Source organism: Sorex fumeus, unplaced genomic scaffold (genome assembly GCF_029834395.1).
Source record: "Sorex fumeus unplaced genomic scaffold, SorFum_2.1 ptg000265l, whole genome shotgun sequence".
Taxonomy (NCBI): Eukaryota; Metazoa; Chordata; class Mammalia; order Eulipotyphla; family Soricidae; genus Sorex; species Sorex fumeus.
Window position 1 is genome coordinate 321,743 of NW_026606322.1, and position 13,621 is coordinate 335,363.

A 13,621-nucleotide genomic window follows, 5' to 3' on the forward strand; every position below is an offset into this window, starting at 1 on the left:
GATTAGGGATAAACATATGAATGTATTATCTTGCATGCTAACTATCCTGGGAGAAAATCTGGGAAGCAAATATTGCATATTATAGGATTGAATGAGGTGGGAGGGCTTTGACTGGGAATCAGACAAGAATTCCCAGAGTAAGTCATCAGGGATTCTAAGGATAAGGAGGAACTTACAGGATGATTCAGGGAAGAATACACTTCAGTCACAGAAACACTGGAGGCATGAAATAGTGTCAGAGTGTGGAGTCCTGGTGAAACATCAGGGAAGGGAGCAGGCAAGGCCAAACACCCTTGTTGGGGCCCCTTTGCTTCCACCCCCACTGCTCAGGAGGCAGCACCTCCTCTTGCACCTTCGTTATTCATTTTCACATGAGCTTCTTAGAGCGAAGGAAACAGGAACTCTTTTTCTGTACCCACATCATCTCAACAAGTGCTGGCACATAGAGATGATTCAAGATTTTTTTGATCAGTGAACAAAACCATATCCATTTAGCCAATAGTCAAGTCCTTAATAAAAATACTCACACACTGAAATAATATCTCCTTGTTTTGAGGCATAACCAGTCTTAGTTACTCTGTGAAGAGCTTTTAATCACTATTTAATCCTATTAAATGAATCTGGTGTCAGTATTTCCATTTCACAGGTGATAGTACAGTACATAGTGTATAGAAACTAGTCCAAACAGTTACATGGCAGAATAGAAATTTACTCTATGGCAGCACTTTTAATCAATCCATGGCCATGGAACAGTATGGACCTAGAAGTAGATAATGTCTTTGTCTCTCTGGACAAGATTTCTCAAATCTCAGACAGTGGTCCACAGAACACTCATTTTCTACACGTCATGTTGTTACTCGTCCTGCACATGTGATGGGACACAGCACTAAGGAATCTATGGTAGACGGAACAGGAGCACAAGCTATAGAGATGGGGTACAGGTGTTCAAATTTAGTTTTTCCATTTATTGCCCTCTCTATGCCTCGATCTCCTGTTTAATATAGGGGGGATAATAATTATAATAATCTCATGAGAACGTTATACCAAAATCACAGATAAATGGCTTAACGTGGTATATAAACCATCACTTAAATCACTTAATCACTTAACTTCCCGTTAGTCGTCGATTTGCTCGAGCGGAAGCCAGTAACGTCTCCATTTGTCCCTGTCGCGTGCTAGTGCAGCCCAATGGCATCTCTTCGCTCCGGGAACATGAAGGGCCTCAAACCGATCATTCATGATCTTGACGAAGAAGTCTGACCATCTGGTAGGTGGGCGGCTACGCGGTCTTTTGACATCCCGTGGAATCCAGTCCGTAACAGCTCTAGTCCAACGGTCGTCTTTAAATCTCATTACATGACCAGCCCATCTGATTTTCGACACCTTGGCAAATGAGACAGCGTCCCTGATCCTTGATCGTCGATGGATGTCAGAACTCCGGATTCTTTCTCTCACTTGAGTGAAACGTGATATTCCAAGCATAGCTCTTTCTATTCTTCTTTGGGAGCCCTGAATAGCATTCTCATCTTGTTTGCGTAGGGCCCAGGTCTCTGAGGCATATGTTAATGCAGGAAGAACAGTGGAATCAAAGAGATGTGCCCGGAGCCGGAGGTTCTTCGTCCTCTTAGCTATTTCTTCGATGTTCTTGAAGGCGTTCCAAGCTGCTCTCTTCCTCCTGCGCAGCTCGGGTGCCAGGTCATTTCTCATGTTGACCTCTCGACCTAGGTACACATAGCTGTTGCATTCGGAGATGGTCGTTCCATTGAGAGCGAATGGGGCGTCAGGAACGAGGCTGTTTCTCATAAACATTGTCTTCGTAAGATTCATCTGTAGTCCTGCCTTTCCACACTCACGGTCAAAGTCGGCCAGCATTTGTGCCGCTTGGCTGATGTTTGGTGTTATTAAAACAATGTCATCAGCATGATGGTGTAGTTGCCGACCATCTATCTTCACTCCCATTCCTTCCCATTCCAGTCGTCACATGATGTTCTCGAGGGTGGCACTGAAGAGTTTCGGTGAAATGGTATCACCCTGCCACACCCCACTCTTGACATCAACGATCACTTCTTTGTAGAATGGTGAGATCCTGGTAGTGAATCTGTAATACAGCTCACAGAGGATCCTGATGTATTGAGTTTGAATGCCCTGTTTGGCTAGGGCTTCAATGACCGCTTCCGTCTCAAGAGAATCAAAGGCCTTCTTTAAATCAATGAACGTTAAACAGAGCAGCATCTTGAACTCCCGAGAAACCTCAATGAGCTTGGTTATCGTGTGGATATGGTCGATGGTGCTGAATCCTTTGCGGAACCCTGCTTGCTCAAATGGTTGTCCTTCATCTAGTGTTCTGCCAATCCTATTTAGGATGACTCGAGTGAACAACTTGTAGATGAGAGACAATAGGCAGATCGGGCGATAGTTGCCAATGTCATGGATGTCTCCCTTCTTGAACAGTAGTACGGTCCTGCTGGTTTTCCATTGGGACGGAACCTTGCATTCAGACAGGTAGCGAGTGAAGAGCCGAGCCAGTGTATTGATGAGTACTGACGGCAGGTTCTTCAGGTGTTCAGGTCTGACCTTGTCTGGGCCGGGTGCTGTTTTTTTCTTTACCGAGGAAATGGCGTGCCGGATTTCGGAAGGGAGAACGTTGGGAACGACATATCCATCCTGTGGAATTTGGTATGTCGGCAAGTGGACATGGCTATCGAAGAGATTTGAGTAGAAGTCATGGATAATCTTCTCCATTGCCGTTCTGGAGGATGTGATGGATCCATCAGGACGTCGGAGGGCAGTCATCTTGGTCTTATAGTTGGCGAAGGACAGGCGGGCGTTATGAATACTTTTCCCGGCTTCTGCCGCATCTACCAGTACTTCTGCTCTTCTCTCTTTGACGTCTTCCTTGATCGCATCTCTGCACTGTTTTGCGAGCTCGGACGTTAGCTTGCAGTTGCCTGAGGCATGCACCAAACCACGCTGGCGAATTAGATCAAGAGTTTTCGAAGATAGGCGACTTTTTGTGGCTATCTCTCTCTTGGCGTTCCTCGCACATTCATGGAGGTGCTGAACCAGTCGATCGTATTCCTCGTCAATGTTGTCTACAATGGCATCTTCCCATGATGCCGCAATAGTACCAAAGAGTTCCCAGTTGGTGGTCATTCTGGGAGTTCTCTTTTTGAACTTTGCAGCCCTTTCTCCCCGCTCTGTGAAGTAGAATTTTGCACGAAGGAGACGGTGGTCCGATCCCGTTCGAAATTTTGGGACAACAGCGACATCAGTCAGGCAAAACCGTCGATTGAATATGATGTGGTCTATTTCGTTGTGGAATCGTCCACCGGGAGACTCCCATGTCCATCGTTTAGATTCTGCCTTCTGGAACTGTGAGTTACCATGAATGGTCTTGGTCGACATGATGAACTCAGACAGTCTCTCACCCTGTTCGTTCCATTCTAGGCCATGGGTCCCGATGTGAAGTTCTTCAGCTGATCTTCTCGGTCCTATCTTGGCATTAAAATCACCCACAATGATCTTGTAGAAGGTGTGGTCTTCTTTATAGAACTTCTCTAGCTCCATGTAGAACTTCTCGATTTCTCTTTCATCATAAACCATAGTGATCATACATATCATACATATCTTACATATAAACCATAGTGATCATAATCATTGTGTGAGCGCTTGCTGTTATTGGTTTTACCCTCCTGTTTTGGAAACACAGGCCTATTTAGTTTTTACCAAAGATAATACACATGAGAAACTGCTGGTTTCTCAGCTGAGACATTAGGTTTTCATTGACCATATTAGATTTTTCATTGACCATCTCTCTTCACACACTCCCACAGAACTCATACAATAATCTATTTAACATAGCAGAACTGGGTTCCAAAACTCAGTTGCTTTTCTTTCATGGTATAAGACATTTTCACTAACCTGGGATTCTCTTAAAAATCATGAATCAAATTTTCCCAGACATTGAATTAACTCGGTATCACAAATCCCAAGTGTGGAGCAAAAGAGTACAAATAAGGCATCACTCCATACTACCTATGTTTTTTTGAAAGGTCACCACGGCAACTTCCAAATCTTGTATCATTTCCACTTGAAAGTCATCACTGGACAGGCCACTTATATTTTCCACTAAAGAGATCAACTTCATCTCATTTACATAAGTCTGAAGATTTTCAAATACAACTTTCTTCTTTGAAAGATACGTGTTTGGGGTATCTTCAATATTTTCTGGTGCTCTAATGACAGAGTAGTTTGTATCCAATTCTTCTGACACATCTGATTTTTAGAGGGACAGAGAGGAAGATGAGGATATTAATATTTATCTACTAAGATTTTAGGAAATATCCTCATAATACATTATCTTATTTCCTTTCAAATCTAAGATTTTAGGAAATATCCTCATAATACATTATCTTATTTCCTTTCAAATCTCTTGGCTGACTCAAATGGAAACAGATCTCGAAGGCTATTTGTCTAATTTGCTTAATAACATAATTAAGTATTTAATATTATTAAGTTATATTTTATTGCACCCTTCTAGCCTACTCTCTATGAGGAGACTGTCTTGTCTTTCATAGCCCTTTAATTACACTTAAATTTCAGTGTTATGATATTGTTTTTGACTATATTTTTATAAACCCAGGGATATGTTTATTCTTGTATTTCTGGAACATTAAATGTAGTTGATAACTATGTGGCCATTTGCTGAACTGAAAGTTTACTGCTTAGCCTGTGGAAGTAAAGAAGATTATATGATGATTTCTTCCTTTACTCCTGAATGCCCTTAATATCTTTTTCTTGCCTAACCATTATTGCAAGTATTTACAGTACTACATTGAAAAGCAGTGGAGAGAGTGGGCATCCTTGTATTGTCCCTGATCTCAGAGGGAAGGCTCTCAGTTTTTCTCCATTGAGGATGATGCTTGCTGTAGACTTGTGGTAGATGGCTTTAGCTATATTGAAGAAAGTACCCTCTATACCCATTTTGGCAAGTGTTTTCATCATAAACGGCTGCTGGATCTTGTCAAATGCTTTCTCTGTATCTACTCATATGATTATATGGTTTTTATCCTTTCTTTTATTGATATGATGGATTACGTTAATTGATTTCTGAATGTTAAACCGTCTTAGCATCCCCAGAATGAATCCTGGTTGGTCATGGTGTATGATCTTTTTGATGAGTTGTTGAATTCTATTTGCTGGTACTTTGTTGAGAATCTTCGCATCCGTGTTCATTAGGGATATCAGCCTGTAGTTTCTTTTATTGTGGTGTTTTTGTTTCCTTTTGGTATTAGAGAGATATGAGCTTCATAGAAACTGTTTGGTAGAGTTTTTCTTTCTTCAATTTCCTGGAAAAGCTTTAGAAGAACTGGCAATAGCTCCTCTTTAAATGTTTGGAAAAATTCACTAGTGAATCCATCTGGACCTGGGCTTTTGTTTTTGGGAAGACTTTTGATTACAGTTTCAATTTCCTTGATATTAATAGGACTATTCAGATATTCTAGATCTTCTTGAATCAGCCTTGGGAGATTATAAGGAATCCAGAAATTTATCCATTTCTTCTAGGTTCTCTTTTTTCTTGGCATACAGACTTTCAAAGTAGTCTCTGATAATCTTTTAAATTTCTTTGGTTTCTATCCCCCATCTCATTTCTGATTCAGTTCATTAGGGTTCTGTCTCTCTCTTTCTTTCTGAGTCTTGCTAGTGGTTTATCTATCTTATTTATTTTCTTGAATAGACAGCTCTTGGTTTCATTGATATTTCAGATTTTTTTTTGTTTCCATGTCATTGATTTCTGCTCTAAGTTTTAGAATCTCTTTACTTCTGCCTGATTTGGGCTCTTTTTGTTGATCCTTTTCTAAGATCTTGAGCTGTGACGTCTAGTTGTTTATGTGGGCCCTTTCTTACTTCCTGAGAAATACTTGTAGAGCTATAAATTTTCCCCTTAACATGGCTTTAGCTGCCTTCCATAGGTCCTGGTAGCTCGAGTCTTCATTCTCATTTTCTTACAGGTATCTTTTGATTTCGTCCTTGACTTCCTTCCTGACCCATTAGTTGTTCAGCATTGAGTTATTTAATTTCCAGGTGTTTGATTTGCTTTTCTGTGTCTGAGTGTGATTCACTTCTTTTCTCAGTATATCATGGTCTGAAAAGATTGTTGATACTATTTATATATTTCTGATTTTATTGAGGTATGTTTTGTGTACTAGCACATGGTCTATTTTGGAAAATGTTCCATGTGCACTGGAGAAGAATGTGTATTCTTTTGGGGGGGAGTGTAAAGCCCTGTATAGGTCTATAAGCCCTCTGTCTTCTATTTCTTCTTCAAAGTCAATGTTTCTTGCTGAGTTTTGTTCTTGTTGATCTCTCTAGAGGTGATAAGGTGATGTTAGAGTCCCTAGCTACTATTGTGTTGCTAACAGTGTCCTCCTTAAAATCTGTTAGCAGTTGTTTTAATTATTTAGCTGTTCCCTCATTAGGTGCATATACATTTCATTTCATTTCATTTCATCATCCTGTTAATCGTCGATTGCCTCGAGCAGGCCCCAGTAACGTCTCTTTCATCCTAGCCCTGAGATTATATTCAGGGCTCTTTAGGAGAATGAGACCCATCATTGTTACTGGTATTTGGCATATTTGGTAGGCCACGGGGAGTTTGCCAGACTCTGCCCTGTGGGCAGGCTACATTCGACAGCCTGCAAGTTTGTCCAAAGTAGGAATGAGATAATAAGATGTCGCGAGGCCGCGAATGCGGCCGCGTGGTTCCAGGATCTGGATTTTATAGTCTCTGAGTCTTGGCCGCTGATAGGATTACACGGCGCCAGGGGGCCAGGTGGTGGGTGTGACCCCCGCCTACTGGAATTTGGAGGATCTGGGTGGAAGATGCTCGACTCCAATTCGAGTAGGCTTGGAGGTCTCGGCCCCGGAACCCGCGTGGCTTTGTCCCTCTGCCAGTACCTTCAGGTGTGCGGAGAGTGGTCTCAGCATGGTGGTGGCTGGTCCTGGAGGTCTCCAGCTGCCGTAGCCCTGGCCGGGGCGGGGAGAAAGCTCAACCCGCTCCCCTCCAAGGGACTCCGGGAAGGAACACCGAAGCGCGGGGGCAGAGACTGCACTGCTCTCGTCCGGGATCTGGATTTTATAGTCTCTGAGTCTTGGCCGCTGATGGGATTACACGGCGCCAGGGGGCCAGGTGGTGGGTGTGACCCCCGCCTACTGGAATTTGGAGGATCTGGGTGGAAGATGCTCGACTCCAATTCGAGTAGGCTTGGAGGTCTCGGCCCCGGAACCCGCGTGGCTTTGTCCCTCTGCCAGTACCTTCAGGTGTGCGGAGAGTGGTCTCAGCATGGTGGTGGCTGGTCCTGGAGGTCTCCAGCTGCCGTAGCCCTGGCCGGGGCGGGGAGAAAGCTCAACCCGCTCCCCTCCAAGGGACTCCGGGAAGGAACACCGAAGCGCGGGGGCAGAGACTGCACTGCTCTCGTCCGGGATCTGGATTTTATAGTCTCTGAGTCTTGGCCGCTGATGGGATTACACGGCGCCAGGGGGCCAGGTGGTGGGTGTGACCCCCGCCTACTGGAATTTGGAGGATCTGGGTGGAAGATGCTCGACTCCAATTCGAGTAGGCTTGGAGGTCTCGGCCCCGGAACCCGCGTGGCTTTGTCCCTCTGCCAGTACCTTCAGGTGTGCGGAGAGTGGTCTCAGCATGGTGGTGGCTGGTCCTGGAGGTCTCCAGCTGCCGTAGCCCTGGCCGGGGCGGGGAGGAAAGCTCAACCCGCTCCCCTCCAAGGGACTCCGGGAAGGAACACCGAAGCGCGGGGGCAGAGACTGCACTGCTCTCGTCCGGGATCTGGATTTTATAGTCTCTGAGTCTTGGCCGCTGATGGGATTACACGGCGCCAGGGGGCCAGGTGGTGGGTGTGACCCCCGCCTACTGGAATTTGGAGGATCTGGGTGGAAGATGCTCGACTCCAATTCGAGTAGGCTTGGAGGTCTCGGCCCCGGAACCCGCGTGGCTTTGTCCCTCTGCCAGTACCTTCAGGTGTGCGGAGAGTGGTCTCAGCATGGTGGTGGCTGGTCCTGGAGGTCTCCAGCTGCCGTAGCCCTGGCCGGGGCGGGGAGAAAGCTCAACCCGCTCCCCTCCAAGGGACTCCGGGAAGGAACACCGAAGCGCGGGGGCAGAGACTGCACTGCTCTCGTCCGGGATCTGGATTTTATAGTCTCTGAGTCTTGGCCGCTGATGGGATTACACGGCGCCAGGGGGCCAGGTGGTGGGTGTGACCCCCGCCTACTGGAATTTGGAGGATCTGGGTGGAAGATGCTCGACTCCAATTCGAGTAGGCTTGGAGGTCTCGGCCCCGGAACCCGCGTGGCTTTGTCCCTCTGCCAGTACCTTCAGGTGTGCGGAGAGTGGTCTCAGCATGGTGGTGGCTGGTCCTGGAGGTCTCCAGCTGCCGTAGCCCTGGCCGGGGCGGGGAGGAAAGCTCAACCCGCTCCCCTCCAAGGGACTCCGGGAAGGAACACCGAAGCGCGGGGGCAGAGACTGCACTGCTCTCGTCCGGGATCTGGATTTTATAGTCTCTGAGTCTTGGCCGCTGATGGGATTACACGGCGCCAGGGGGCCAGGTGGTGGGTGTGACCCCCGCCTACTGGAATTTGGAGGATCTGGGTGGAAGATGCTCGACTCCAATTCGAGTAGGCTTGGAGGTCTCGGCCCCGGAACCCGCGTGGCTTTGTCCCTCTGCCAGTACCTTCAGGTGTGCGGAGAGTGGTCTCAGCATGGTGGTGGCTGGTCCTGGAGGTCTCCAGCTGCCGTAGCCCTGGCCGGGGCGGGGAGAAAGCTCAACCCGCTCCCCTCCAAGGGACTCCGGGAAGGAACACCGAAGCGCGGGGGCAGAGACTGCACTGCTCTCGTCCGGGATCTGGATTTTATAGTCTCTGAGTCTTGGCCGCTGATGGGATTACACGGCGCCAGGGGGCCAGGTGGTGGGTGTGACCCCCGCCTACTGGAATTTGGAGGATCTGGGTGGAAGATGCTCGACTCCAATTCGAGTAGGCTTGGAGGTCTCGGCCCCGGAACCCGCGTGGCTTTGTCCCTCTGCCAGTACCTTCAGGTGTGCGGAGAGTGGTCTCAGCATGGTGGTGGCTGGTCCTGGAGGTCTCCAGCTGCCGTAGCCCTGGCCGGGGCGGGGAGAAAGCTCAACCCGCTCCCCTCCAAGGGACTCCGGGAAGGAACACCGAAGCGCGGGGGCAGAGACTGCACTGCTCTCGTCCGGGATCTGGATTTTATAGTCTCTGAGTCTTGGCCGCTGATGGGATTATACGGCGCCAGGGGGCCAGGTGGTGGGTGTGACCCCCGCCTACTGGAATTTGGAGGATCTGGGTGGAAGATGCTCGACTCCAATTCGAGTAGGCTTTAAGAGTGTGATATCTTCCTGTTTTACGTATCCCTTGATTAATAGAAAATGGCCTTCGCTGTCCCTTCTAATCACTTTCAACCTGAAATCGATGTTGTCTGATACTAATATGGCTATCCCAGCTTTTTTGAGGGCGCTGTTTACTTGCATGATTGTTTTCTATCCTTTAACTTTGAGTCTGTGTTTGCTCTGACTGTTGAGATGAGTTTCTTGTAGGCAGCAGAATGTTGGGTTCTGTCTCTGAAACCACTTTGCCACTCTGTGTCTCTTAATTGATGAATTTAGACCATTTACCTTGAGAGAGATTATTGTTATGGGTTTTTTGTCTTCTTTCTGTAAGGATCTGTTGTGCTTGTTGAGTTTGTCTTGTCTTATAGTATCCCCTTTAGCCCTTCTTTTAGGCTTGGTTTTGAGTCTATGAAGTTCCTGAGCTGCTGTTTATCTAGAAAATAGTGTACTGTTCCTTTGAGTTTGAGTTTGAGTGAGTTTAGTCACTCATAGAGTATTCTTGGTGAAGCCTACATTTCAAGGAAGTTTTTCACTATATCCCAGCATTGCCTTTGGGCTTGGATGGTTTCCTCTGATAGGCCTGCTGTGAATCTAAGGGGTGCTCCTTTGTTTGTGATTTTCTTCTTTGACCTTGCTTTTGTTAGGGTCTCTTTTAGCTGGCACCCTTCGGGCTCCTTGTATCTGAATGGCTGCATTGTCCAGCTCTGAGAATCTTTCAGCAATGATTTGTTTAACAGTGGCTTTTTATTGGGATTGTTTCCCTCAGCTTCTGGTACTCCAATGATTCTAGTGCTGTTCCTCTTGGAATCATCTCCTAGGACTGTGATTTGCTCTAGAGCTATTTTGAGATCTCTTGCCATTGTTTGTTGTTGTCTGTTGGCTTGGTGCAGCTGATCTTCCAGCTCACTAATTCTGTCTTCGGCTGTGGTCATTCTACTGTTGAGGGTACAGACTGAGTTTTTTATTTCATCTACAGAAACTTTTAATCATGACATTTCTGCTCTCATTTCTTCCCGTAATTTCTCGATTTTTTTCTATCATGTTACTGGATATATGTGTGACTGTTTCATTGAGTTCATTGAACATCTTTATGAATAATATTTGAGTTCTTTCTCAGAGAGGTCCTTTAGGTGAGTAGCACCTACTGAGACTTCTCGACTCTTTTCATCTTCGTCCCCACGTGGTGGGTGTTTGTGTTGCTTCTTCATGTTGGTGTGTAGGTATGGAAACTGAGATATTACAATAGATTTTTTGGTATGACTAAACTACCTGGAGCTGCGTGAGCGTCCACTGGCGGGAATTAGGCCACACCCACTTCTGAAGAGGCCACGCCCACTTCTGAAGAGGCCACGCCCCCATAGGAACCTGATGTGGCTGGGGTACTATCTGGGAGGAGAAGAAGACTGGCATAGTGTTGGGGATGAAGAGAAGAGGCTCAGGGCTGCTTTTGTCCCAGGGTTCAAGAGGACGCCTGGGGCACTTGCACAGAGAAAACCAAGTCCCGTGTTTGAGTACTGGCAGGTTAACTGACCTGGGTGGGGAAGAAGACTGGCACAGCTTCGGTGATGAAGAGGAAGAGGCTCAGGGTTGCTTTTGTCCCAAGTTTCTAGAGTATGCCTGGGGCGCTTGCATGGAGAAAGAGAAGGCCTGGGTTCGAAATCTGATGGGTAAACTCTTGAGTGATATTCTAAAGGAAGTATACAAGAACAAATTTTTTTCTTATTTTATGTATTGTTTCAGCTTTATTGAGTATCATTGACAAATAATTATTGATGAGCTATGAAAGTTTTTAAGTCTGTAACTGTACTTCACGGTGATTCATTTAAAAAAATTTTTTATTAGTGAAACACCATGAGGTACAGTTGTAAATTTACAAATTTTTGTGCTTGGGTTTCGTTTATACACTGATCAAATACCCATCCCTCCACCAGTGCCCATTTTCCGCCACCATGGATAATATCCCTCCCCCCATGCCCCCCATCCCACCCTGCCACTGTGGCAGGGCATTCCCCCCTGTTCTCTCTCTCCTTTTGGGTGTCGTGGTCAGCAAAAGAGGCATTGAGTGGCAAACATGTTCAGTCCATAGTCTACTTTCTGCCTGCATCTCCTCTCCTGGGAGTATCCTCCAAACACCCTTTATTTGGTGCTCCCTTCTCTATCTGAACTGCCCTTTCCTCTAGGATACCCGGCTGGCCTCTAAGCTATGGAGTAATCCTCCTGGTGTTGATCTCAGCTATTCTTGGGTATTAATCTCATATTTTGTTATTTTATATCCCCCAGATGAATGTAATCTTTCGATGTCTATCCCTCTCTTTCTGACTCATTTCGCTTAGCATGATACTTTTCATATTGTATGTAAATTTCATGACTTCATCTTTTCTAAGAGCTACATAGTACTCCATTGTGTAGATGTACCAAGGTTTCTTTAACCAGTCATCTGTTCTTGGGCACTCAGGTTTCTTCCAGTTTCTGGCTATTGTAAAGAGTGCTGCAATGAATAAACAAGTGCAGATGTCACTTCAAAGAACAAAATTTTAAAAAGGAAACTGTGCATGAAAATGTTTATCTTGGCAAAAAAAAAGATCCATAGACCAGATCATTCAGAAATCCATCAGTTAAATTCCCTTAGTAGACTTTATGGATCCAATAGAATATTAACTAAAGAGTTGAATTCCTCATGGACTTTTGGGTACTGATTTTATAAAAAAATCCCATTAACAATTGTACCCCAGAAAATCAAGTACCTAGGAATCAGATTAACTAAGGAAGTAAAGGACCTATAAAAAGAAAACCACAAAATGCTACTTCAGGAAATAAAAGAGGACACGAGAAAATGGAAAGATATCCCCTGCTCATGGATCGGGAGAATTAATATTGTCAAAATGGCAATTCTTCCCAAAGCACTATATAAATTCAATGTGAGCCCTATAATGAAACCCATGACATTCTTCAAAGAAGTGGAGCAAACACTCCTGAAATTTATATGGAACAATAAGCCCCCACGAATAGCTAAAGCAATTCTTGGGAAAAGAAAATGGGAGGAATCAAACTTCCTAACTTCAAACTCTACTACAAAGCAGTAATAATTAAAACAGCATGGTACTGGAACAAAGGCAGAGCTGCAGGCCAATGGAACAGAGTTGAATATACTGACATCTCCCCTCAAAAATATCATGATCTAATCTTTGATAAAGGAGCAAGAAAAGTGAAGTGGAGTAAGGAAAGCCTCTTTAACAAATTGTGCTGGCAAAACTGGATGGCAACATGCGAAAAAATGGGCTCAGATCTCTGCCTAACACCATGTACAAAAGTCAGATCAAAATGGATTAAAGACCTCAACATCAGACCGGAATCCTTAAGGTACATTGAAGACAAAGCTGGCAAAACCCTCCATGACATTGAAGCTAATGGTATCTTTAAAGATGTCACGCCACTGGCCAAGCAAGTGAAAACAGAGATAGACAAATGGGACTATCTTAAACTAAGAAGCTTCTGCACTTCAAAAGAAACAATGACCAAAATGCAAAGACAGTCTACAGAATGGGAAAGGATATTCGCTGAATACACATTCACAAGGGGTTGATATCAAGGATATACAAAGTACTGGTTGAACTTCACAAGAAGAAAACATCCAACCCCATCAAAAAAATGGGACAAGGAAATGAACAGAAACTTTCTCAGAGAAATTCGAATGGCAAAAAGGCACATGAGAAAATGCTCTACATCATTACTCATCAGGGAGATGCAGATCAAAACCACAATGAGATATCATCTCACACCACAGAGACTGGCCCACATCCAAAAGAACAAAAGCATCCAGTGCTGGCATGGATGTGGCGAGAAAGGGACCCTCCTTCACTGCTGGTGGGAATGCCGACTGGTTCAGCCCTTTTGGAAAATATTATGTATGATTCTCAAAAAATTAGAAATTGAGCTCCCATCTGACCCAGCAATACTACTCCTGAGAATATATCCCAGAGAGGCAAAAAATTATAATCGAGGTGGGACGGGCACAGAGGCCCAGCTCTGGGCAACAAAGCTGAACGGCTCCAATTCCAACAGGAACAGGCCGCCCCCAAGGGCCTGGGTCCCTCTCTGGGCATGCGCAGCTAGAACCAGCCCCTAGAAAGCCGGTTTTCAACCCCTGATCTGCGTGGGACGGGCACAGAGGCCCAGCTCTGGGCAACAAAGCTGAACGGCTC

General features: G+C 45.5%; 1 protein-coding gene across 1 annotated transcript in view; it reads right to left on the reverse strand.

Moving 5' to 3' along the window:
- Positions 1-13,621, reverse strand: part of LOC130018619 (protein mono-ADP-ribosyltransferase PARP14-like) — a 159,984-nt gene that overhangs the window by 121,585 nt on the left and 24,778 nt on the right. Inside the window, exon 4 of the mRNA XM_056109406.1 lies at positions 4,036-4,275. Within this exon, the coding sequence (XP_055965381.1) occupies positions 4,036-4,275 (240 nt within the window). The remainder of the gene's footprint in view (positions 1-4,035; positions 4,276-13,621) is intronic.